General features: G+C 40.0%; 1 protein-coding gene across 2 annotated transcripts in view; it reads left to right on the top strand.

Annotated features, from left to right (window-relative positions):
- Nucleotides 1-23,628, top strand: part of KDM1A (lysine demethylase 1A) — a 79,989-nt gene that overhangs the window by 737 nt on the left and 55,624 nt on the right. For both annotated transcript variants that reach the window (XM_072609242.1, XM_072609243.1), the window contains exon 2: nucleotides 6,716-6,881. In XM_072609242.1, coding sequence (XP_072465343.1) covers nucleotides 6,716-6,881 — 166 coding nt within the window. The remainder of the gene's footprint in view (nucleotides 1-6,715; nucleotides 6,882-23,628) is intronic.

The raw sequence follows: 23,628 nt of genomic DNA on the forward strand, positions 1-23,628 counted from the left end.
TGGAGACCCCCTCAATCCACGGGAGACCTCCTCCCCCCATGGAAATCCATGGAGACCCCCCCCAATCCACGGGAGACCTCCTCCCCCCCATGGAGATCTCCTCAATCCACGGGAGACCTCCTCCCCCCATGGAAATCCATGGAGACCCCCCCCCAATCCACGGGAGACCTCCTCCCCCCCATGGAGATCCCCCTTCCTTCCTGGAGATCCAGGGAGACTCATTTCACCGACTCTCCCCGAAGTGACCTTCCCCTGCCCACACGGAAATCCAGGGAGATTCCCTCCTTCCCCCCACTCCACCTTGGAGGTACCTCACTGACCCTCCCCAAAGAGACCCTACCCCAGCATGGAGACTCCCCCCAATTCATATCATTGTTACCCGGTAGAGAGTCCCTTACTACCTCCCAGTATAGAGATTGAAGGTGACTCCCCTCAAACCAGACCACTTGCATACAGACCCAGGGTGATACCCCAGAATCATGCCTGTTGCTTTCCAGTATGAAAACCCTCTTGTCCCTAGAACAAACCAATGCATGAATCAAAAAGTATTTATTAAACATCTGTGGGTTAAAGCCATGTGCTACAAACACCAATGTAAGGCGCTTAGATTTTAAAGGGGTGATGGGGAGGGTGAATATGATGGGTGTGGGGTGAATATAATGGGTGTGGATTGAGAATGACTATAAAGTCGTTAGATACAAGGCATTTGGAGAGAGAGGGTAACAGTGTTGGCTAGCACAAAAGACTTCTTTTAGAAGGGGATGCTTGAGCTGTGACTAGGAGGAGGGGAGGAGGGCCTGCTCCACAGCCATGGAAGATGGTCAGTGCAGAGGCACAAAGCAAGTGGAAGACAGTGTGTCCAGTGGGGTGGACTGAGACTGGAAACAGGTTGAGAGGAGAGGTTCTGTTTTATCATGGAGACTGGAGAGCATTGTAATCAGAGCTGGGACTGTCACTTTGTCAGGTGTGGAGAAAGGACTGAAGTGGACAGAAGCTTGAGGCAGGGTGGGATGAGGGACTGAACTAAGGTGGTAGCTATGGAAACAGAGAAGCGGTTCTAATGAGAGAGGTTGTGGATGTAGAAAAGACAAGAGTTGGCCATTGACTAGATTTGTAAGGGAGGGAGGGGGATGATGAATGAATTCTCTGGGGCACACTGAGTTTGGGACATCTCATAGACATGTTGTTTGAAATGTCCAACAGGCAGATTGATGATGTGGTATTAAAGCTTAGGGAAGAGACTAGAGCAAGGTATATGAATCTGTGAGTTACCTGCATAATAGGCATAAGTAATTAAAGCCATTGGAGCTGATGAGATCACCATGAGAACAAGGTTAGGGAGAGAAGATTTGGGTGCCTAGGACAGAAACTTATGGAACACCAGCAGTTAGGAGGCACGATGTGAATGACGAACCAGCAAAGGAGATTGGCAAGTAGGAGACTTGTTAGACAACTTAGATAAACAGAAAACCAGGAGAGAGAGAGAGACATAGAGAGAGCGCGCGAGAGCGCGCTGTCATGGAAGGCCAGAGAGGAAAGCTGCTACAGGAGGAGAAAAGGTGGTCAGCATTGTCAACTACAGCAAAGAGGGGGAGAAGGATGAGGACTGAAAACAAGGCCATCACATCTGTCAATTGCAGGATCATTGGTGACTTTGGAGAGGGGAGGGTCCTTGGAGTGGTGAAGTCAGAGCTGAAGAGTAAGAGGAATAGACGTGGAGGCAGCTGAGTGTGGTTAGCTTTTTCCAGGGGTTTGACTGAGAGGAAAGATTGGTTGAGAGGATGGTAATATGTAGTTGTAGTTTTAATTGTTTTCAATTATTGCACATTTTTTATCCCTCCAACCTCCATCCTCTTTCATTGGGAAAAAAGAAAAACAAAACCCTTATAACAAATGTGTATACTCAAGCACTACACATTTCCAGATTGACTGTAGCCAAAAATATGTCTTATTCTGTATCTTGAGTACAACATTCCGTTTCAGGAGGTGAGTAGCTTCATCATCCTCTGAAATTGTTGTGGGTCATTGTATTGGTCAAAATTTTAGTTGTTTAGTTGTGTTCAACTCTTTGAGACTCCATTTGGGTTTTTCTTGGCCAAGATATAGACTGGTTTGCCATTTCTTTCTCCAGCTCATTTGACAGATAAGGAAACTGAGGCAAACGGGGAAGTGATTTACTCAGCGTCACATAGCTAATAAGTGTCTGAGGTCAGATTTGAACTCAGGTCTTCATGACTCCAGGCCTGGTGGTCTCTCCATTGTGCTGGGATCAAAATTAGCAAGTCTTTCAGAGTTATTTCTCTTTACAGGGTTGTTATTAATCTATAAATTGTTCTTGTTCTGCTCATTTCATACAGGACTTCTTAGGTTTCTCCGAAAGTGTCCCTTCAGTCATTTCTTAAGGCACAATAGCATTCTATAACATTTGTATACTATAATTTGTTTATCCATTCCCCATTTGATGGGCATCCCTTAGTAAAGTGTTTTTAAAGGGGTGAAGGAGACTTGGGTATGTTTGAAGACAATATGGAAAGAAAGGAGAGGTTGAAGATTAGAGAACGCAGGGTTGATGATTAAGGTTGCAATTTCCTGAAGAAAGTGAAAGCGTATAGGCTGGAGACCAAGGCAGATAGGCTGGCCTGCAGCAGGAGAAGCACCTTCTCTGTCTCAAATAGAAAGAAAGAGACAGACCGGGGAAAGGATGTCCATGAAATACATACTCCTTTGTCTCCAAAGCCACATGCAGTCTTGTACCCCCTTCCTCTCTAGTCTTTCCCTTTTTTCTTCTCAGCTTTGTCTATTCCTTGATGTTCTCCATCCGTGACATTCTGTCATACTTCCATGCTTTCACAAAGGCTGAACCTACATTTTGAGCCTCTCAGAATCTGCAGCTCCCCCCTAAAACCAAACTTTTCTTGATCCCCTAGTTGTTCATATTCTGGCCTGAAATTACTCTGTATGATCTTTGTACATGTTGTCTTACCCTTTCCCTCATTAATTTACAAGTACCTTGAGAGAAGGAACTGTTCATCACTGTAACCCTGTTACTTCTAAAATTCATTGTAAAGTCCTCTGACATTTAAAGCCTTTCACAATCTGCCTGTCTTGCTGCCCCTGCAATAGGATGCACTATCTCCTGACTCCCTGACTTTGATCTTGCTTTCCACCGTGTCTGAAATACTCTCCCTACTCAGCTGTACCTTCTAGCTAATCCTGGATTCCTTTCCAGATCCATTGCCTCTAAAGGCCTCGCCCTCTAGATGACTTTCCATCCAATCTCTTCTTATGTGTGTTGTATCTCATGGTTATTTACTTATCTCCTGTTAACCTGTGGTCTTTGAGGATAGGGCATTGTTTTCCTTTCTTTGTACCCCCAGCACTTAGCAGTGCCTGGCAGTTAGTAAGTGATGAATACATTTTTGTGGATGGATTTGTGTCTCAGCACCTAGCTAGTACCTTGTATATAGTAGTAATATGTACTTGGTAAATACTTGTTCAATGAATGAGGAAATTCTTTTTTCCTAGGAGGTCCCATCCCCAAACTATTGAACTTTGGAACTCTCAAGTTTGAGTTGCTACTGCTCAGAAATTCTTCCTTCCTCTACCTAAAAATCTAGGGAATTCCTGATTCTTTCCTCTCCTCCAGCAAGGTATTTGGGTTTCTCAAACATTGTCCATGAATTACCCTCTGAGATGGAGATGTGCTGTTTCCATTTTCCGTAAACTGTGAAGTGTCTTTTATGCTCTGCTTGATTTGACTGCATATCATATTGTCTTTTCCCATTAGATTGTAATCTCCTTGAGGGCAGGGACTTTTTAAATTTGTACCTCCTGCACTTAGCTCAGTGCCTGGCACTTAACTATCTAGCTTAGTAAATATTTATCATGTTGTATCGTACCATGAGGAGGGGCTGCTCTTCTAATGCGAGTCTTACCTCCCTGAATCTCCCTTACAGTCATCTTAAATTCCCTATGTTCTACTCGAGGTTCCAAATGCCTGGCTGTGTAATCCCCAGTTAATTGGGGATTATATCAAATTGTTTAGGGGCTATGCTGATCAATCCCCTGTAGAGATCCAAGATAGCTTTCATCTTGCCCAGAATAAGGACTCAAGTACTCTCAAACCTCCCAGCCCTACCGCTCCTTAGAGATCTAAGACTGTTCCCCCAACCACATTCCTGTCTGCTACATCCCCACTCTAGTGCCCTGAGTGCAAATACCTTCTGCTCAGAGGCCTGTTCTGAGTCTCTTTTCCCTTCTGCTTAGAGACCCAGGAAAGCATCCTCCAAGCACTGCAGTGCCTTTCACAGCCCAGATAGCATGCTGACCTACCTAACTAGCTTGGAAACAGAAGACTCTCCCTAACCTCCACATATACCCTCACCACACTCCCTGAGGTAGTCTGGTTCTTGTGATGAGGATGTTTGGGGGGAGTGGCAGTACCTCAGTGACTTGGAAGGACGGGGAAAGGTAAAAGGCTTTCTCTGAGAGCTCCCATATTCCTACTAGACCATTTAGAAGGCTTTTGTCTTTAAAGGAGGTCAAGTAATTGGAAACCTAGATTGTAAGTAAGTACCATGATAGTTGTTCACCCTTAGCTTTCTCATGCCAGGTATATTGTAGGCCCTTAATGTTTGTTGAATTAAAAGCAGGACTTTGATAGAAACTGCAATAAAAGTAGAGATGGAATGAATTCACATTTGTCAGGGTTGTATTTCTCTACTTGTCACCAGAGTTGGCCTTCAAGTAATTAAGTTTTTGTCATGAAGCAGTTTACTGAGATGTGGAGTGTAAGTGATCAATGTCATGGAGACTTATGTCTACAGGGACAAAATAAACAGATCTTTTAAAATACTAAAGAAAGTCTTTGGTCCTGCCAGTGGCAGAGCAGGAAAACTAGCCTAGAATGATTTGGATTTGTTGCTACCCCATTTCCCAGTCCCTGGTTGTATTTGAAAACTGTCAGCACTCAGTGCACCTCTCCAAACTTATTGGCAAATTGGAAGGATCTTGTCCGTTGATTTCAGAGACCTGGACCTTTCTCCTGCCACTTCACTTCACTGGACCTTTATGGAATGGAGAGAGTACTTACACTAACTCCCTCAAGGAGGATTTGTAAAAACTAAATGTAATATAAATATGAACTATTATTAATGACTCTGCCATGAGCAAAGCATATAGGCTGTGGGTAACTACCAAGGAGATAAGACTAGCCTTTGCCCCTGCCGATTATAAAACATAATTGATCACAATCCCATGTGAAATAGTAGAAATACAGACCACATTATATGGTAAGAAAATGATTATCCAAAAAGGTTGTGACTTATTTGGGGTCACACAACCCTGGACTTTGTCATAAGAGACTTGGCTTCTCATCCCTCCTCTTATATTTAACTAACTTTGTGAGCCTGGGCAAGACACTCAGCCTTGGTTGCCTCATTTGTAAAATAGGCATAATATGGCAAACCTGTTCTTTACTGTGAGGCTGTCTGAAAGAAAGTGCTATTACGTTTCTTAAAGTGCCATGGAAATAGGAGCTTCTGTTATCCAAGAATACTTACTAGGGAATTGGGAGGTATGGGTGCTGTGCAAGTAGAAATGTGGTACTTCCCCTAGAGAGTTATAATTTATAAAGAAAAATGCAGCACACATTAGAAAATAGCAAAACATAGTTGTGTCACAGACTTTAGTGCTTATCCTATGTGAAAGATAGTATTTTTTAGGTGCTAGCATAAGGGACATGTAAGAGGTGGTCACTGCCTTCAAGAGAGTTAAAATCTAACTATTTTGGGAAGCAAGATTTTATATATGTGTACACATGTATGTATATTTGCCAGTATGTACAGGATAGGGACATCATATAGAAAAAAGTAGCAATTACAAGTTAGTATTAATGCAGAATGACTAAGTGACCAAAGATATGAGGAATGCTGTATTCAGTGAGTGTGAGTCATCTATTTTTCCTGTCTACCACATCTGTAGAGCTGTTGTGAGGATCAAATATGATAATAGATATGAAATTGCTTCCTAAATCACTTTGTAAAGTTCTTTTGCAGCTGGATGGAGCAAAGGGTTCATATAGGGGAATGGAAGAGATCAGGTTGGAGAAGCAGATAGAGGAAATTGCAGGAAATAATAGAATATATGGTATAGATAGATTGTAAGTGTTATAGAAATGAAGAGAGAAAAAGATCTTGTTGACTGGGGTAGGGAGAAGAGGCTTCAGTGGAAGACATGAAATTAAAGCACTTTAACCCATATTCTTTGTCCTGAGAAATCTTTCTGTAGTTTGTCTCGTTGATTTGGCATTTCAAAGTCTTCGTTGTGCATTTCATTTCGATCATTTACCAATCAAGTCAGCCCAGTCCCCGGGAGTTTGAAAGCCAAACAGATTTATACCTCCTCGGTTTGCAGATCTCATATGTTGGAGATACAAGATGACAAAATGGGACATGAAGCAACCAGTGTGTCATTCATTCTTGTGTCTCCCATAGTATCTAACATAGAGCCTTCTCCATAGCACACACAATAGATGTAATCTGTTACATAAATGAATTTATCAAAATGTTGGGCTGCATAATACATTAATGAGATTCTTTTTTGAATAGATAGCTCCTTAATAGAAGCCTGGTTTCTATTTTACTGTACCTAAAATTGGAATGCATTAATTGAGGTGCTGTTTTACCTTGTTTTCCCTGACGTGGTCTGCATATAGGTAGAGTACAGAGAAATGGATGAGAGCTTGGCCAACCTCTCTGAAGATGAGTACTATTCTGAAGAGGAAAGAAATGCCAAAGCAGAGAAGGAGAAGAAGCTTCCTCCCCCTCCTCCTCAAGCCCCTCCAGAGGAGGAGAATGAAAGTGAACCTGAAGAGCCATCTGGTGAGTTGCAGAAACAAATCTAATCTGTGCCTGGTCTTAGAGAAAATGAATGGAATTGTTTGACGACTGACATTGTTGAGGTCTTGTCTTTTATTTCTGACTTTTGGTGCTAGGGTTCTTGCCATGTGTTGTCTTTATGGCTCTGTGTACATAAAGCACTGGTATTGGTTTCCTGTCTCTGTGTATGCTTTTACAGAAATAAAGTGAAAGGGAAGGGGTAGACTAGTGGGAGAACAAGAAGTTTGAAAATGGTAGAAAAAATAAAGATGGAGGGGATGAACTTAACAATGAAAATAAACAGTAGTATAAGGACTGATTCAGAGAGAGTTGGAAAGACAGCATTGGGATTAGGGCCTTATAAATATCTTCACTTTATAGAGAAATCAAGATTATAGCCATTACTGATTTTTATCTCATTTTTTTTTTTTTGCAGGTGGGGGTGGTGCCAAAAGAGTTTTAAAGGATATTTAACTAATTTCACATACAATTAAGCACCCCTCTTGACCTGTCTGCTAGAGTCATCATAGCCAGTTTTGTTGTTGTCTGGGCTAGTCTGATAATTGTTTTGTTGTTTGGTGGGAGTGGGGGGGGGGGGGGATACAAGGGAGGGTAGGAGTTTAAAATATTTTGTTTTTAATAAGATATAGGGTTGTTTTTTTTTTCTAAGCCAAATCTGAAGAACAAAATAATTGGTGGCTGCGCTGATACAGAATACAGTAATGGTTCTAAAATTATTTTAGCTATGTTCTGCACCCGGCTAGACATGTTATAGTGTGGCCTTGGAAGGAGGAGGGTGACTAGCATTCAGTGGGAAATATCCTGGAAGGCATTCCTTGTTTTTAGTGTCAAGACAAGAGCTTGTTGCACCTGTGGCCTTTAACATCCCAGTGTCTAGGTCTTAGGTTGGCTAAGTGAATACAGGAAGTTATAAGGAAATCCTAACCTCTCACATCTCCCCTGAACCTGGCAACTAGACAGTTCTGCATTAAGTCCTGATAGCATGAAGTCCTGCCTGGTTCCTTTAGCCTAGGATGTCCTCTGGATAGGTTACAAATTTTTTTTTTAAATCCTTTTCAAAGTGGTAGACTTTCTCCACCTTAAAAGCATCTTAATTACTAGACCTTCTGAATTATTATTGCAAAGTATCTCTCCCTTTCTTGAATATCTTTATGTTCACAGTAGCCCCAGGCCCAGCATACCACTGATTTTTAGTCTGTTTCATCAGAGATAAGCCTTTTCATTTCTCATTCCTGGCTTCTTCTGGCATGGGAAGCCTCCTTAGATTGCCAGGATAACCACACACTTCTTTTGATCATGCCATCTGTCATTCCTACACTGGCACAGGGGCTGCTTTTTATATGGTGGCAGATCACATCCAGGGTCTCTTAGCTTTTTAAAGTGTGGGTTCATTTCTCGTTTAGGTTTTTCTCCTCTATTAAGTAAAAAAGGTTTTATGTTTTCTAATAGTTCACATATTATTCTTGATTCCCCATCTGAGAATTATAAATCTAGTCATCTTAGACTGACTTTTGGCACTTAAGTAACATGTGTGTCATCTGACCAAACTCCAAACCTAAAATATTCTTTGTTTCCATTTATTTTCCCAGTAGAATATGATGAAAAGGGCTATGATAACAGGAATGTCATCAGAGACAGGACATCTAGGCTCTCAAAAGAGCATTAGAATTTGTTTTCAAGTTTATTTTCAGCTAAGAAAAGTCTTAGCATTCTAGAGGAATGTTGGTTATTCTTATAAACTCTCTTTTAAAAGAGCTCTTGGGCATTGTAGGCTTTCAAGTTAGTTGGTAGCATGGAAAGGAGACTGGATTTTTGACTTCAGAGAACTGAATTTAAGTCCTGACAGTCACTTGCTCATAATGTGACCTTAAGCCTCGGCATTTCACTTTTGTGGGCCTCAGTTACCTTGTCTGTAAGGAAATGACTTTATTCTTTTGTTAAGGAACACTATTGTTTTGACAGTAAAATCAAACTAATTATTTTGGAGGTTAAGCAGCTAACTTAGGTGTTTCTTTTAAGACCGACTATAGTAAGCTGTTAACATATTTTAGACTCAACAACATTTCAATTGGATTTTTAAAAAAAGATTTGTTTCCCTTGCAATAGTAGCCCTGACATCTAAGAAGAATAGATGAGCTAACATTAATTATTAATGTTGGATGGGATGCCACACACATGTAATTAAAATCATTACATGGTTTCCAGTGCCATCTCAGTGAAAGAGGCTTTCAGATGATAGTAGTAAAACTTGTTTCATTCCCTGAAGATCCCTGGATATGGGATCTGACCAGCTTCTACCAAAATCAGTTGTAGGGGATAAATGACTCTCTTGAGAAAAGCCTAGGGACCTGGTGAGTTAACTCTTAGGAGTTCACAGCCAAAGCTTTCAAATGCATTATAGTTACTGGGAAAGTACTTGAACAGCACAGAGGACTCTCACTGAGGACTGTATTCAAAATCTCATATAAATGGTGGTTAGAAGTATAAAAATATGAGCATTCTTATGGATATAGAGCTGGGACAGCTACCAGTCCTTCTCTAGCCTGAGGCTGTTCAGTGAGAAATGACGCTGCATACACTAACTGAGGGTCTCTCTCATCTGCCAGGGGAGATGAGGGACACCAGTATCAACAGTAGACAGTTGCCTTCTGTAACCCTTTTCATCTCCAGCTTTCTAAATTCAGCCAGTCTGTTCTGATGAAGGGGAACGATGAGAATACAAAATCATGTCCATTTAGATTATGATTTATTTTGTAGATAACAATAACAAATTATCTTCTTGTTTTGCCTGGACCAGTAATCAAATTGGCCTACATTCCCCAAACGTACAAAAAAGAATGTCGCGTTGTGTGATTGAGTGAGGTTCTGAGAACTGGGTGGGGCTTATACTTTTACTAGGTGTGATAGATGAAATGGATAATCTAGGAACAGAAGAAAAAAAATTTGACTTTACATTTGAAGATCACTCTGCCAAGCCCAAAATATTTTCCATAGACATTGGCAGTAAAAGGATAACTGATTCTTTCAAAAGACCTAAGTGTTCTCTGAGCCATCGGCTCTGAAATATCCAGGACCTAGGCTTCTTTTCATCCTAATTCTACTCATTTCCCCAGTGCCATCCAGAGCTGCAGTTCAACTGTATCTGCAGTGTACACATGCAACCTCTTTAAGGTCTGTATAGCTCCCCCTGTAGAGAAGTATCTCAGTGGATTAGCACGTATTAATGGAGAAACCTGTTGTATTTGGCTCTGAATTTCTGTATATCAAATCTCAGGTTTCATTGGACATCATTATAAAATCGAACATGTTCCTATTGAAAAGATCTAGGTACCATGAAATGATGAATTCACCCATAATGTGTTCTTCCTGTTTTTATGGCACTTCCCATTAGTATATTTACACCTATTACAAGTAGGGTAATATACAAAGAAGTAAAGAACATTTCTCTGAGTTTATAGTCTAGTTGGGGAGGTAAGCCATAATACATGAAAAGATAACTGCTAATACTGTTTCTCAAATGGGAAGTAGAGATGTAGTCCTGTAGCAGTTGAGGGAGTAAATGCTTCCAATTTGGCTGATTAGGGAAAGCTTCCTTGAGACTATGGGATTTTTTGAGCTACCACACATTTCAGAAGTGGAAGAAATCATTTTATTGGAATTCACTCCTTCAATTTATAGATGAGGAAACAGAGATCTTGTGAGGTACAGGGATTTGCTCAGATAGCAGACAGACCTAATCTCAAATCCAGCTCTGTGCCTTAAAAGTTGGGTAAGATTTGAACAGATGGGAAGAAGGAGGTACAACGGTGTGCCACGCAGGAAGAATGGGATATACCAAGTCAGAAAAACAAAATATATTAGGGGACATGAATAGACAGACTACTTTGGCTGAAGCAGGTTTGTGCAGGAGATAGAGTTGGCAGGCTTTCAAAAGTGGAAGGCATCTTAGTATACGTAGGTCCTTCTTTTACAGATTTAGACATTAAGGCCCAGAAGAGTTAAAGGGCCTTCCAGGTCTTGCATTAACTGCATAACATATTTCCAATTCAGTCCTCTTTCCCAAAACAGTCGTCTTGCTGATCTAGATCCCCCTTAATGACAAGACAAGAGTGTAAATCACCTAATAAACAGTGGGGAATCTGTTGAACTTTTTTAGGGTGGGGAGATGGTGGTGATAATAGCTAGCACTTCTGTAGCACTTGAAGGCCCATAAAGCACTGTACACGTTATCTCATTTGATCATCCTCACAACAATTCCAGGAAATAGGTGTTATTATCATCCCCATTTTACAGATAAGGAAACTGAGGCAGTTGGAGGTGAAGTGACTTCTTGCCCAAGATCAAAAGGCTCGTAAGTGCCTGAGTCTGGTTGTGCACTAGTGTTGTGCTCTATCCAAGTCACCACTGAGCTACCCCAGACGACATGCTTTATGTGCTTTAGCCCTAGTGTCAACATGCAGGGTGGACTGAAGGAAGACCTTCTAAAAGTTCAAAAGAGATCTTCTTCAGGAGTGTGTGTGATAAGAACTCTGATTGAGGCAGGTTCATTCCCTTTTCAGAGCAAAGGGACCAGATTTGGGAGGTGCAAAGAATTATAAGATGTTAGATGAGGATTAGAAGGAGGAGTCAGTAATAATTCATATCTCCATGTCAGAAGGATGAGTTGCTTTGGGGGAAACAATGTCAAAGGCCATATATATTGAGTTTTATGCACCAGCTGGTGATCCAGGTGGAAATATTGAGCAGTCTGTTAAAAATGTTGATATGTGGACTTTAAATAAATGAGAGAAGTCATAGCTGGAGATAAAGATAATGTATGGGAAAAAATGTACTGATGTAGGCTTTAGAAAAATGTCCTTGCTTTCATTCTGTGTGCATGCTTTTGATATGAATATTATTTTAAGTCTTTCTGGTAATAATAAGATGAATCTTTTATTTTAAAATTTTCAAAGTTTGCTAACTTGGCTGTGTATTTGTATGTAACCTTCTTGTAACTGTAGTTTTAATGGATGATATGTTATTAGTACTTAAAATTGCTATTTCTATACAAAACCAGTCTCACTTTTTCTTGAAGATACTTTGGATTTTCTGTTAATACTATTTCTAGATGGTTTCCTGCTCCTTCCCCGTTCTTGATTGGTAGGAGTGTTTTTGAGGTCTGGTCTTGGCATCTTAGGTTGTCTTTGGACTTGAGTATCAGTAGTTGCTTCAATGTAGTAAAACCTCATTAATCTGGATGCCAGCTTTTCAGATTTGTAACTATTTAGGAAAATTCTTGTCTAAAATGATCATTTCACAAGCTACAAAGTATTTGCTAAGCAAGTCTTTCATGGATACCAAATTTTAAGGTCAATAAACATTACCATGGGGAACATATTTTTTCTGCACATAGGAATCATCATTTACATGTAACAGAATTATAATATGAGAGGAAGTATAGGAGTCAGGAAAATTTGTGTTCGGCTCCCACTTTCAGCATGTCTCAGCAATGTGATCCTCTCCATGCCCCAGGCAGCTTTTTCAGGCTCTTAACTTGTTGGATTGTTGTTGTCTGCTTAGGCAAAGGGGTAAAGGTAGTTCCCTACTATGATGAAATCGCAGACAGGAACAGAAAGTCCAGTAACAATCATCGTGTCGACCTGTAGGGTCTGCTAGTGCTTTGATATGCTTATAATTACATGTACTTCTTTCCTTTCAAACTGGAACTTTACTGGTCATATTTTCTTTAAAGACTATATTTGTTAAATCACTTCACACTTAAAAATACTTTAAAATTCAATTCTTTGAATAGTTTTCTCAAACTCAGACTTATCTTTAGTTACTCCAGATAAATGAGGTTCTACTATAGTAAGTAACCAAGTTCAAATGGATATCTATAATTGTGATTTTTTACACAAGCTGTTGGGTTTGATCTAGTTTTTCATGGAGATTGCTTCTTTTTTACACATCTTCCTGGCTGTTGAAATTAGCAAAAATATTCCTATTTAGTAGGTTCTGGATTTAAAATTAGAAAAAAAAGATATTTTCATAGAGGCCCCTTATTATAAGAGTGTTTTTCCCATATATTCCTAGTGAAACCTGAGTGTGCCAGTGCGTGAGGCATGTGTATGTGGACTTCACTGGCCGGTACACTTCGTTCATATGGTTTGTTAATGTAACTGTTCTCCTCAGGAAACACACACACACACACACACACACACACGCACACATACCCCGCCCCCCATTAGATCTTGAAACAAAGAATCTAAATATACTGGAAAAGGTAGGTTCTTGCCTGTGATACTTAACCACCAGGTTTGGAGCCAGAAGATCAAGTTGAAGTTGACGGTGACCAAATTATTTACACACCTCAGTTTCCTCCTCTATAAAATGGAGATAACACTTAAGCTTCCTGCTTCACCTGGTATAAGCTGCAAAGGGCTCTGAATTGAATTCTGCTTTTCCTTTTCAAGGCTCTGTGCTATAATTTTCCTGGTCAGGACTGCAGACCCTCTGCTTGAACTATATTTACTCACTTCATTTAGTACAGATTTACTGATCATTGATGGACGTTAGCTTGTGAATTAGTTAATAGGCAGTGTGAGAAGACCACCTTAAATTCGAGTCCGGTAAAATGAAGGAATTGCCCGGCCTCTTCATAGTTCACTTCCCTCTCTGTAAGGCTACAGACATCTCTCTCAGGCCAGGGATGTGGAGACAACAAATGCGTAAATAATTGAGCATTTTAAAGGAAACCAAGTACTTCAGACACGGTGACTTCATCTCTTTGAGTCTCAGTTTCCTCATCTGCAGAATGGGAGGGTTGGCCTTTTAAGGGCCCTTCCAGCTCTTCATCTGTTAATCTGTCTTTTTTTTTTTTAGTCTCCTTTTGGAATTTAGCGTTGTCTGTTATTTGCACATGGTAGATACTTAGCATGTTTGTTGAATGAATCTGCTTCTCACAGTGTTATTTCATGGATGGATTATGCTGACTTGGTTATTACAAATTTTCAAGCGCACATCCTACACAACCCATTTTCTTTGTTGCTTTCCCATCTAATAGTCTAGGACTATAAGAAGAATCTCAGTAATCTGGGTTTATTCAGGTATAAGTCCAGTATGAATTTTTTTTAAAAAAGTGAATCGTAGCCTGTTTTAAATGGGCAGAATTTTTAAAATCATTTGCTAACATAGTTTGAAATGTAATTAAATTCCATCACAATAAATACCCTTATTAAAATACTTATATTTCTTCAGCTGATATTCGAGTGCTTTCTATGCTCAAGATACTGTGTAACAAAGATGACAAAAGGTTTCCACTTTTATTCAGCACAGCAAAATTTTAGTACAAAAGAAAAATTTAGGTAGCCTCTTGGGGTTTATAATTGGTCACCACCAAGGATTGGAAGTCTTTTGATTTTCAGTTTTTTTCATTCCTCGCTAGCTCCTTGTTCTCAGCTCTGCGCTCCAAACCGTTCAGTATGATCCCTGGAGCTCCTCCTTTGCATCAGGGTAAAGGAGTGACCCTTGTGGCAAAAGCTAAATGAAACCTCTCCTTGTGCCCTTGATCCCATCTCCTCTGGAAGCAGGAACACTTTCAGTACATGAGTCCTCTAGGTGGTGCAATGCAGAAAGCACCAGCAAGTCAAGAAGACCTGAGTTCAGGTTGGACCTGTATGACCCTGGGCCAACTACTAACCTGCCTGCCTCAGTGTCCTCAGCTGTAAAATGAGGTCAGTCACGGCATCCATCTTGCAGGGTTGTTGGGAGAATTAAGTGAGACTAAATTTGAAAAATGCTTAGCACAGTATCTGATACTAGTAGGAGCTATGTAAATGCTTATCTCTTTCCCTTCTCCTTTGATCGTTAATAAATGTTTATTGATTGATTAATGATAACTTTCCCCTGGGTTTCTTCAGTCTTTCAGTATCCCTTTCCCTACTTAAAAGCATATCCAGATCTCCTCCATCCTTAAAAATCAATTTTCACTTGATCATACCATCTCTTTAAGCTACCATCCTATGTCTCCTCCTTCTCTTTTACAACCAAATTCCGGGGGGGAGGGGCGGAAACATGTCTACATTTGTTGGGGCTTCTTTTCTTACCTCACACTCACTTTTCAGCCCCTTGCAGTTTCTTAGCTCTTTACCCAACAGAAAATGTTCTCTCTAAGATTACAAGGAGTCTATTAATTGCCAAATTAAATGGCCTTTTGCTGTCAGTATGTAGTCACATGAAAGACTTCTCTAAAACACTAATAATTAGATAAATGAAAATAAAAACACCTGAGGTACCACCTCACCCATCAGGTTAGCTAAAATAACAGAAAAGGAAAATGACAAATGCTGGTGAAGATGTGGGGAAATAGGTATACTAATGTACTATTGGTAGAGCTATAAACTAGTCCAAACTGGAATGCAGTTTGGAACTTTGCTTCCAGAGCTGTTATACTGTGAAAGACTTAGCACCGCTGATCAACACAGTGACCCACCAATTTCAGAGGACTCGTGATGAAACATTAGAGAGAGAGTCCGTGCAAATTGAATCATCTGTATTTTCTTTTTTTCTTTCTGTCATTTCTTTTTGGGGGGAGGGGAACATGGCTAATGGAGACATTTGTTTTGCCTGACTTAATATTTATCCTGTGTTTTATATGTGTTGTCTTCTCAAGGAAGGAGAGAATTTTAAACTGAAAATAAAATTAAATCTAAAAAAAAATCCAAAGGCCTTTCCTCAGTCCTCTTTCTTGACCTCTCTGCATGATTTGACACTATTGACTTCTTTCTAGACAACTCTGTTGTTGTTTTTTTGGTGGGGTGAGGTGAGGGGAAAAGACATTGCTTATTTCTGGCTCTCCTCTTAGCTGACTGTTCTTCATCCTCCTTATCCCACCCTTATTTATGAAATATAACAAAGAACTCTGGTCTTGGACCCTCTTCTCTTTCTGTGCTTTGTCTTAATGATCTTATCATTTCCCAAGGGTTCATTTATTAGCTTTATGACTTAGATCTACATATTCAGCCCCTGCCTCTGCTGAATTTCACTCCCATCTCAACAGCTACTGCTATTTGAATATCTACATTTCGATAACCTTCAGGCATCTCAAATGTGATATGTCTAAAACAGAATCCATTTATCTTCCCCCTCAAGTCTCCCTTTCTAAATTACCTCTTTCTGTTGAATGTACCACCATCTTTCTCGTCATCTTAACTCTTCAGTCTTCCCTATCTTTCACATCTGAACAGTTGACAAAGTCTTTAATTCTGCCTCCATAGTCTCTTGCATCTATGTCCCTGTATCCCACACACAGGAGGCCTAATTCAGGTCTTTATCCTCTCTCACTTAGACTGTTAAAGTAGCTTCCTGTTTGGTTTCCCTTCTGCTCTCTCTCTCCAGTTTATCTTCTGTGCAGCTGCCAAATTGTTTTTTTTTTTAAAGCCTAGATCTGACCTTGTCTGGCCCTTGCTCACGAAATTCCAGTGGCTCCTTCTTGCCTCTGGGATGAAAAGCAAACTCATAGGATTGTAGATTTAGATCTGGAAGTAACCGAGACCACTGAGTCTAATCATTTTACCAATCAGGAAACTGAAGTGCAGAGTGATTAAATTATTTTCCCAAGGTCACATATCTAGAAAGTGCCTGAGGCAAGTTTTAAGCCCACGTGTACCTTATATGCATATCAATTGCCCTATGTACTACACCAGCTCTTCATAATGTGCCTCCCCCTTCTCACACTCTGTGATCTGGGTTGCTTGCTGTGCCCTGTGCGTGGCATGTATCCCATCTCCTTACCCTTGCCCAGACATTAGAGTAGGGCTTGGAATGCACTCCCTTCCTTCCCCCCATCTCCTTCAGGGCTTAAACTTTTTCCACTCATGACCCCTTCATCACTTCTTAAACTGTGGGTTGTGACCCCATATGGGACTTTGCTACCTTTTTGCTTATCTCTAGTGTCTCTAATAGAAAACCAGTTCCAACCCTCTTCCCCCATTGGCTAGTATCTTGCCCCCTATATATGACTATATAGATCTTATATTTAATTTTCTGTCTTTGTGTTTTCTTCTTCTGGAATTTAAATTCCCTGAGACTGGATATTGTTTCATTTTTGTCTTTTTATCTCAAGCTCCTAATATATTTCCTGGGCACAAGATAGACTGGGCAGCGAGGTGGTTAAATGGACAGAGCCCTGGGCCTGGAGTCAGAAAGACTCATCTTCCCGAATTCAGTCTGACCTCAGACAAGTCACTTGACCCTGGTTGTCTTGGTTTCTTTAATATGTAAAAAGAGCTGGAGAAGGAAATGGCAAACTGCTCTAAGTATCTTTGCTAAAAAAACCAAACAAAACTCCAGACACCAAAAGGAGTCATGAAGAGTCAGGTTCAGAGGACTGAACAACATCAGAAACAACATAGACACTTAACAAATATTTACTGAATTGAATTTTAGGTACATTGAGACTTTTGTTAGGATAGTATTTGACTAATAATGTCTGACCCCACAGTTTATAGGTTCAAGTATATTTTAAAGCAAAGACTTGAAAGTATCCTGTGATATTCTAGAAGGCAAAGAAATAACTCAGGGTTTAAAGTGTGCTGCTCCTTGTTTTCTTCCTCCAACACTTGTTAGTACAAGATAGACTGAAATTTTCCTGTTTAAGTCAGCCATCCCTGCACCAAAGCTATTCGAGCTTCTTAACATCTTCATTTCTTGTAGTACTTCAGGTGGTGTTCAGGGAATGAGCTTTCTCTTTTGGTTAGAAATTGCAAAAAGTAAATATCCTAACTTGTTTCTCTTGCCAGCCACTATTAAAATCAGAAAGGATTAAGTTATCTTGGGGGTGCAGATTTGTTCTCATAGTGGTATTAATTACCTACAACTTCACACAAATGTTAGTTTTGGAAACCTTGCTGTCTTGTGTCTTTTTGGGGGGGGGGGGCCTTATTCTTCAGTGTTTACCTCTGTAGAAATTTCTGCCCTCTAATGAGAGCCTGAGACTGGGAGCAGAGTTACTCAGACATCCCCTTGTTGGGTAATACATTTCAGTGAGCAAAAAAGAGGTTCCTTATACACTAAGATATTGACCACAACACTTCTTGTGATTGCAAAGAACTGCAAACAAAGTAAACATTGATTGGGGAATGATTAAACAAATTGTGGTACGTGGATGTAATGGTAAGAAACAACAGACATGTTAAATACAGAGCAGTGTGGGAAGACTTCATTGAACCAGTGAAAAGCAAAGAAAGCAGAACCAGGGAAAGAGTGTCCACAGTGACTCCAGTGAGATAAGTAGAAGCAGCAGCAACAGCAAAGCAGTGAAAATGGAATGTTGCAAGATTGTGATGGCCAACCTTGGACCCCAGGAAAGGAGGAGGAAGCTGTTTGTGCTGCTGCTTTAGAGAAGTGGGGAGGGAGCTCCATGGCAGTGGGACGTTGTGAATGTCAGGTTTTTTTTATGCATTGACTAGTTTTGCTGAACTCTTTTCTTTATTATAAGTTATGGTTCTCTGGGAAGAGAAGTAAAAGCAATTAAAACATATTTGAAGAGAGAAACTTGCTCACTCTTCCCTCATGGGAGAGATTAAAATAAAACATCCCACACACAGCAAACAACTGATTGGAAGTTTTATCGAAACTGGTTGGTAAAGTTAAGCCTGTTCTCTCTTTTTAAATCCAGCTGATTTTATTTATATTGCTATCATAGCTCGCTGGTATAAAATCAGAACAAAGGCATCCACCGGTGAGTGCAGAAGAGAGTGTGTCTGAATTTGCCAAATTCACCTTTTTGCATGTAGTATGCAGATAAATCCAACTTCTGGTAAATTATTTTTTAAATGATACCTTTTGCTTATAACATCTTCTTTTCCATGAAATTCTGAAAATTTTTTACTTAAGTGAAATCAGTATGAATACTTAGTAAATACATACTTCATGTCCTAAAGCCTTTTCTTTATTTCTTGGGAGACAATGATATCTAGCTTAGTGAAGTTGTTTTATTTGGTTTGATTTAATTGAGTTGTTTCATTTTTTTTGTCAAAATATAGGCTAAAACAGAAGGTGAGCTAATATTTTTAGTAATTATACTATCCTGGGATTTCAGTGTTCTTTTCTGCGTGGTACAGCGGACAGAACACTGGACCTAAGAGACCAGTCCAGCCTTGGGGCCTTGCTTTATTCTAAGCTGGCTATGAGAGGGATCTTCCCATATGTGCTTTCTCATCTTTAAAATGAAGCTACTCATCTCTTCCCTACTTCACAGAGTTGTGACGACCAAATGAAATCATTACTATACGGGAAAATTCTTTGAAAATATGAAAAGTGGCTATTAATAAACTGTGACAGAAAAAAGGCAGGAATAAAGTAAATCAGGAATTTTATGTTTTATATTTATATTTATAAGGAAAAAAATCAACCCTGAGTTCTTGTTCATGCTGTTCCTTGTACTTAGAGTACACTGGTCATTACTTCTTCCTCTTCTACTAATCTTGCTCTGTTGAAATCCCATTTATTCTTTTTAAAGCCCAGCTCAACACCATCTTCTTCATGGAACATGGTACGTGAGTGGTGAGAGGAGAGAGAAAGAAAGAGAGAAAGGAGGGAGGGAGTGTTCTAGGCTTGGAGTCAGATGATTGGCATTCAGATACCTTCTCTGCCATTACCTAGGTGGCCATGGGCAAAAATCACTCTCCCTCTCTGTGCCTTAGTTTCCCTTCCTCTAAAATGAGGGAGTTAGAGTCAGCGATCTCTGAGGTGCCTTCCAGCTCTAGCTCTTCGGTCCTGTGATTGGTAGCCTGTGCTTGGCCCACAATTTGCTGCTCTTGTTATTATTTTGTTTTGAGCCGTGGCCCCCCTTTAATGTCATTCTCCTCCATTTGAGTACTTTGAGGACTGGTGATTATGATGGTTTGCTTTGCTCTTTCCACTGATGGCATTTGGTCTTTGCTCGCTGTTACATGGGTAGCACTTTTACCTTTTTTTGATATCCCCAGCATTCAGCACAGTGCCTGGTAGTGGTAGTCACTTAATAAATTTGCCAGATGCTTTGCATGCAAGGACAAAACTGCCCCTGCCCTCAAGGAGCTTGGGAGATTAGGAGGGAGATGATACACTGTGTGCACAAATATGTGTGTGCATACTTGAGAATCTGAGGAGGGAGAGATTACTCACATGTAGAAGGGGATCAGGAAAGATTTCCTATAAAAGGTGGCATCTCTGATGAACCTCAAGCAAAGCCAGGGATTCTAAGAGGGGTGGTGAGGAAGGAGGGTATTTCAGGCTTGGGTACAACCTGTGGAAAGGAGGGTAAGTGAGGGATGGAATTCAGAGACTGAAATATTCAGTTTGACTGAAATGTAGAATACAGGAAGGAGATTTAGGGGAAGTGAGTCTAGGATGTGTCTGAAACTGTCAGTGCTATGAATAAGGAGTTCATACTAAAGGCAGTAGGGAGCCCTTGAAGATTTGTGTTTGGGGAGTATCATAGTCAGATCTGTGCAGATCTTAGCCCTTCTGAAGGCCTCTTAGTATCTATCTTCAGTGAATTTCTGTGGTTGCAGAGATTCATCACCTGGGGGCCAGCCTGCTGGTGATGAGCCTCTGCACTTTAGTGTGGCCAGTCTCTGACTGACAGATGTGTTCCATCACTGGTTCTGTATTTGGAACTCTCCCAACTTCTAGACCTGCCATGCTAGAGATCGTGCTCCACTGCCACAGACTTTAAGAATTCATGGTCTTTCCCATGCCATGATTCATGGTGATGCTAAGAGTAGTGGACTATAATGGAGGCTTCAGCACAGTTAAAGTGCTTTTTTCCTTTTGAAATGTTTTCCACTTTCAGCCACCTCTTCAGATCCAACAGCTAAAATCTGTAACTACAGACTTTTCCTTTTATGTTAATTCTAATATAGTATTTCTAATTGCCTTCAGGTCTCTTTCTAATAGAATTTATCATTGGTCTTCTCAAACTCAGAATGTACGAAACTGACCTTATTATCACTTTATCCCTCATCCACAAAAGTCTCCTCATATCTGTAAGCCCACTTTCCCATTTCTTTTGCTGGCATCATAGTTTTCCCAGTCTTGAAATTTTGGAATTTCTCCTCCTTTCCTTTCATTATCTATATTCCTTTTGACATCAAGTCTTCTTGTTGATTTACTGTTAGCTCCATTTTCATTGTTAACTTTGTATCCCAGGTTCTCATCACCTTGGGTCTAGATTATTATAGTAGTTTTTAAATGCTCACCATTCTGCAGTCTTTATTTCCTTCTAAATAGCTGACATTCATAAAGTGCTTCAACATTTACATCTTACATTCATTTGATACCTCCACAGCAACTCTGAGAGGTAGGCAGGGCAGATGATATGGTCAGCATTTTAAAGAGGAAGCAGTTCAGATTCAAAGAAGTTAAATAACTTGTTCTTTGTTACAGATACTAGGAGGTGAGACTTGAACCCAAGGCTCTCCTGATTCCTATCTACTATACTATTCAGTTTTTCTTAATATCTATTCTTTGTATAGTCACTTCATCTTTCTAAAATACTACTTTTATAGGATTGGGATTTAATATAGGATATTATTAATATAGGATGAACCCATGGGATTATCTAATGCAGTCTTCTCATTTTACAGATGAAGAAACTTGAGGCCCAGAGAATTGAGGTAATTTACTCAAGGTCCCACAGACAGTGGCAGAACCATTATTTGAACGAAGGTCTTCTTGACTCTGTACTGCACTGCCTCATTTAATTTCATTTACCCTGTTCAAGAAAGCTTAAAAGAAATGCTCTGTAAATTTGAATTGTATGGGTCAGCCTGTTTAATTTTCATTCTGCAAAAAGGGGAATTTTTTATATTGAAAGTTTACAAGGGTGCTGATACATACTGAACCTGTGATTTCATTAATAAAATTCCCTAGAAAAGGAAAATTTCCTCTGCTAATGAATATCTGCACTTTCTCAGCAACTTAAAGTCTTTGAGAGTTGTCTAAAGCAGTGGTTGGCAGACTCTAGCTGCCTATTTTTTGTTCCACCATGTGAACTCAGGATGGTTTTTACATTTTAAAGTAAAATAAAACTTCATTTTAGAGTGTAAAGACCATTCTTAGCTTATCAGCACAAAAACAGACAGCAGGCTGGATTTGTGTGGTTAAATGACTTGACCAGGCTTACACAGCCAGCGTTATGTCAGAGGCCGGGCTTGAATCCAGCTCTTCCGACTTCCAGGGCCAACTCTTTAATAACTATGCATGTGCTGCCTCTGTAAGATATTTTACAGAAATCTTGAAGATCTTTCTTAATTTTTCCAGAAGCAATCCAACATTTCTGTCTAAATACTAAAATGGTAAAGTTACAGATGTGGTTGACATCACCCATCCTACTTCAGGGTAGTTCTAGCCATTTGAAAATTGGAGGGTTTTGCCAGATTGGTTGGTCAAAAGGTGTAACTTTTTTTTGAAATGAGCACTTAGCAAATTTCCGGTGTGACTAGGGCTCCAGATTAGACATGGGGAACTATATAGATCAGTAAGTCTTAATTTCATGTCTACTGTAGTGCTTGGATGGTTTCTCCAGTTATTGTAAGCTCTCTGAAGACAGGAACTGGTTTATTTTTGTCTCTGTATCCCTATCACTTAGGACGATGCTTGGCAGACAACTGCTTAATAAAGGTTTATTGTTTCAGTGATGATTTGGTGTGAATATTCCCTCTATAAACATAAAGCATTTCTCTGCACCTTCTGGTTCTCTTTCTTACCTACTAAGTGGAAGGAAATCTATATCCATATTTTTATGCTGTCCAAGAGATAGTGCTCCATGATGCTCCCAGAGGAAGACATCTAAGATGCTGGGCCTTCTCAGGACGATGAGAGGAACGTGCAGATAACATCGGCCTTGTGTAAAGCCCTGGCATGGGCACTCTTTAAGTCCCCTGTCTGGTCGAAGCAATGCTTTGAAATACTAGAACTACAAGTCTAGGATGGGACGACTAAAATAACCATGAAGGCTGAAGAACAGACTAAAAAAACTGTGTTCTTTCTGGAACAAGGAAGACAGAGAGTACAGGATTGAAGTCCACAATGACGTGTGTATATGTTGGGTGAATACAGACTACTTCCAAGTGTAATTTAATAGGATTAGGTAGCCCGCTTGAAGCTCAAGAGGATTTCATGAAAAAAGGACGTCTCCTTCACAGCACAGTGGTAATGTTTAAAAACTTTAACTCAAGGTGATAGCAAAATGAACATGTAAATAGATTGCTGAAGCATTTACAGACGTTCATGAATGATGGCTCCGACAGGTTAATAAGTGGAAGCTAGAAATTTCAGTGGCCTTCTCCTTAAACTTTGCTGTTTGACACCATAGGTGGACAACCATTTGTGCCTACAATACACTCTTTCATGCCATCGTCAGAATACACCAGGCTACCTGAACTGTAAGTCAGACAGATATGTTGTAACCTATATTCTTACATATCTGACAAGTGAATGGCAATATTTGTGAATACTTTTTCCAGCACTATGTATTCAGAAAGGAAGAAAAAACAAGACAAAATGATGAAGGTAGACCAGCTGTTAAATTGACATTCCTAAAATATAAATCTAATTAGTTATAAACCTATTCAAAAATCATCATTGGTTCTCTATTGCCTCTAGGATAAAATACAAAGCCATTACATTCTGGCTTCTGCTTGCCTTTTCTGCCTTACTTTTATGTTCTTCTCCTTCATGTACTTTGTATTCTAGTTAAACTGAC

This window comes from Notamacropus eugenii, chromosome 5 (genome assembly GCF_028372415.1).
Source record: "Notamacropus eugenii isolate mMacEug1 chromosome 5, mMacEug1.pri_v2, whole genome shotgun sequence".
NCBI classification, from domain to species: domain Eukaryota; kingdom Metazoa; phylum Chordata; class Mammalia; order Diprotodontia; family Macropodidae; genus Notamacropus; species Notamacropus eugenii.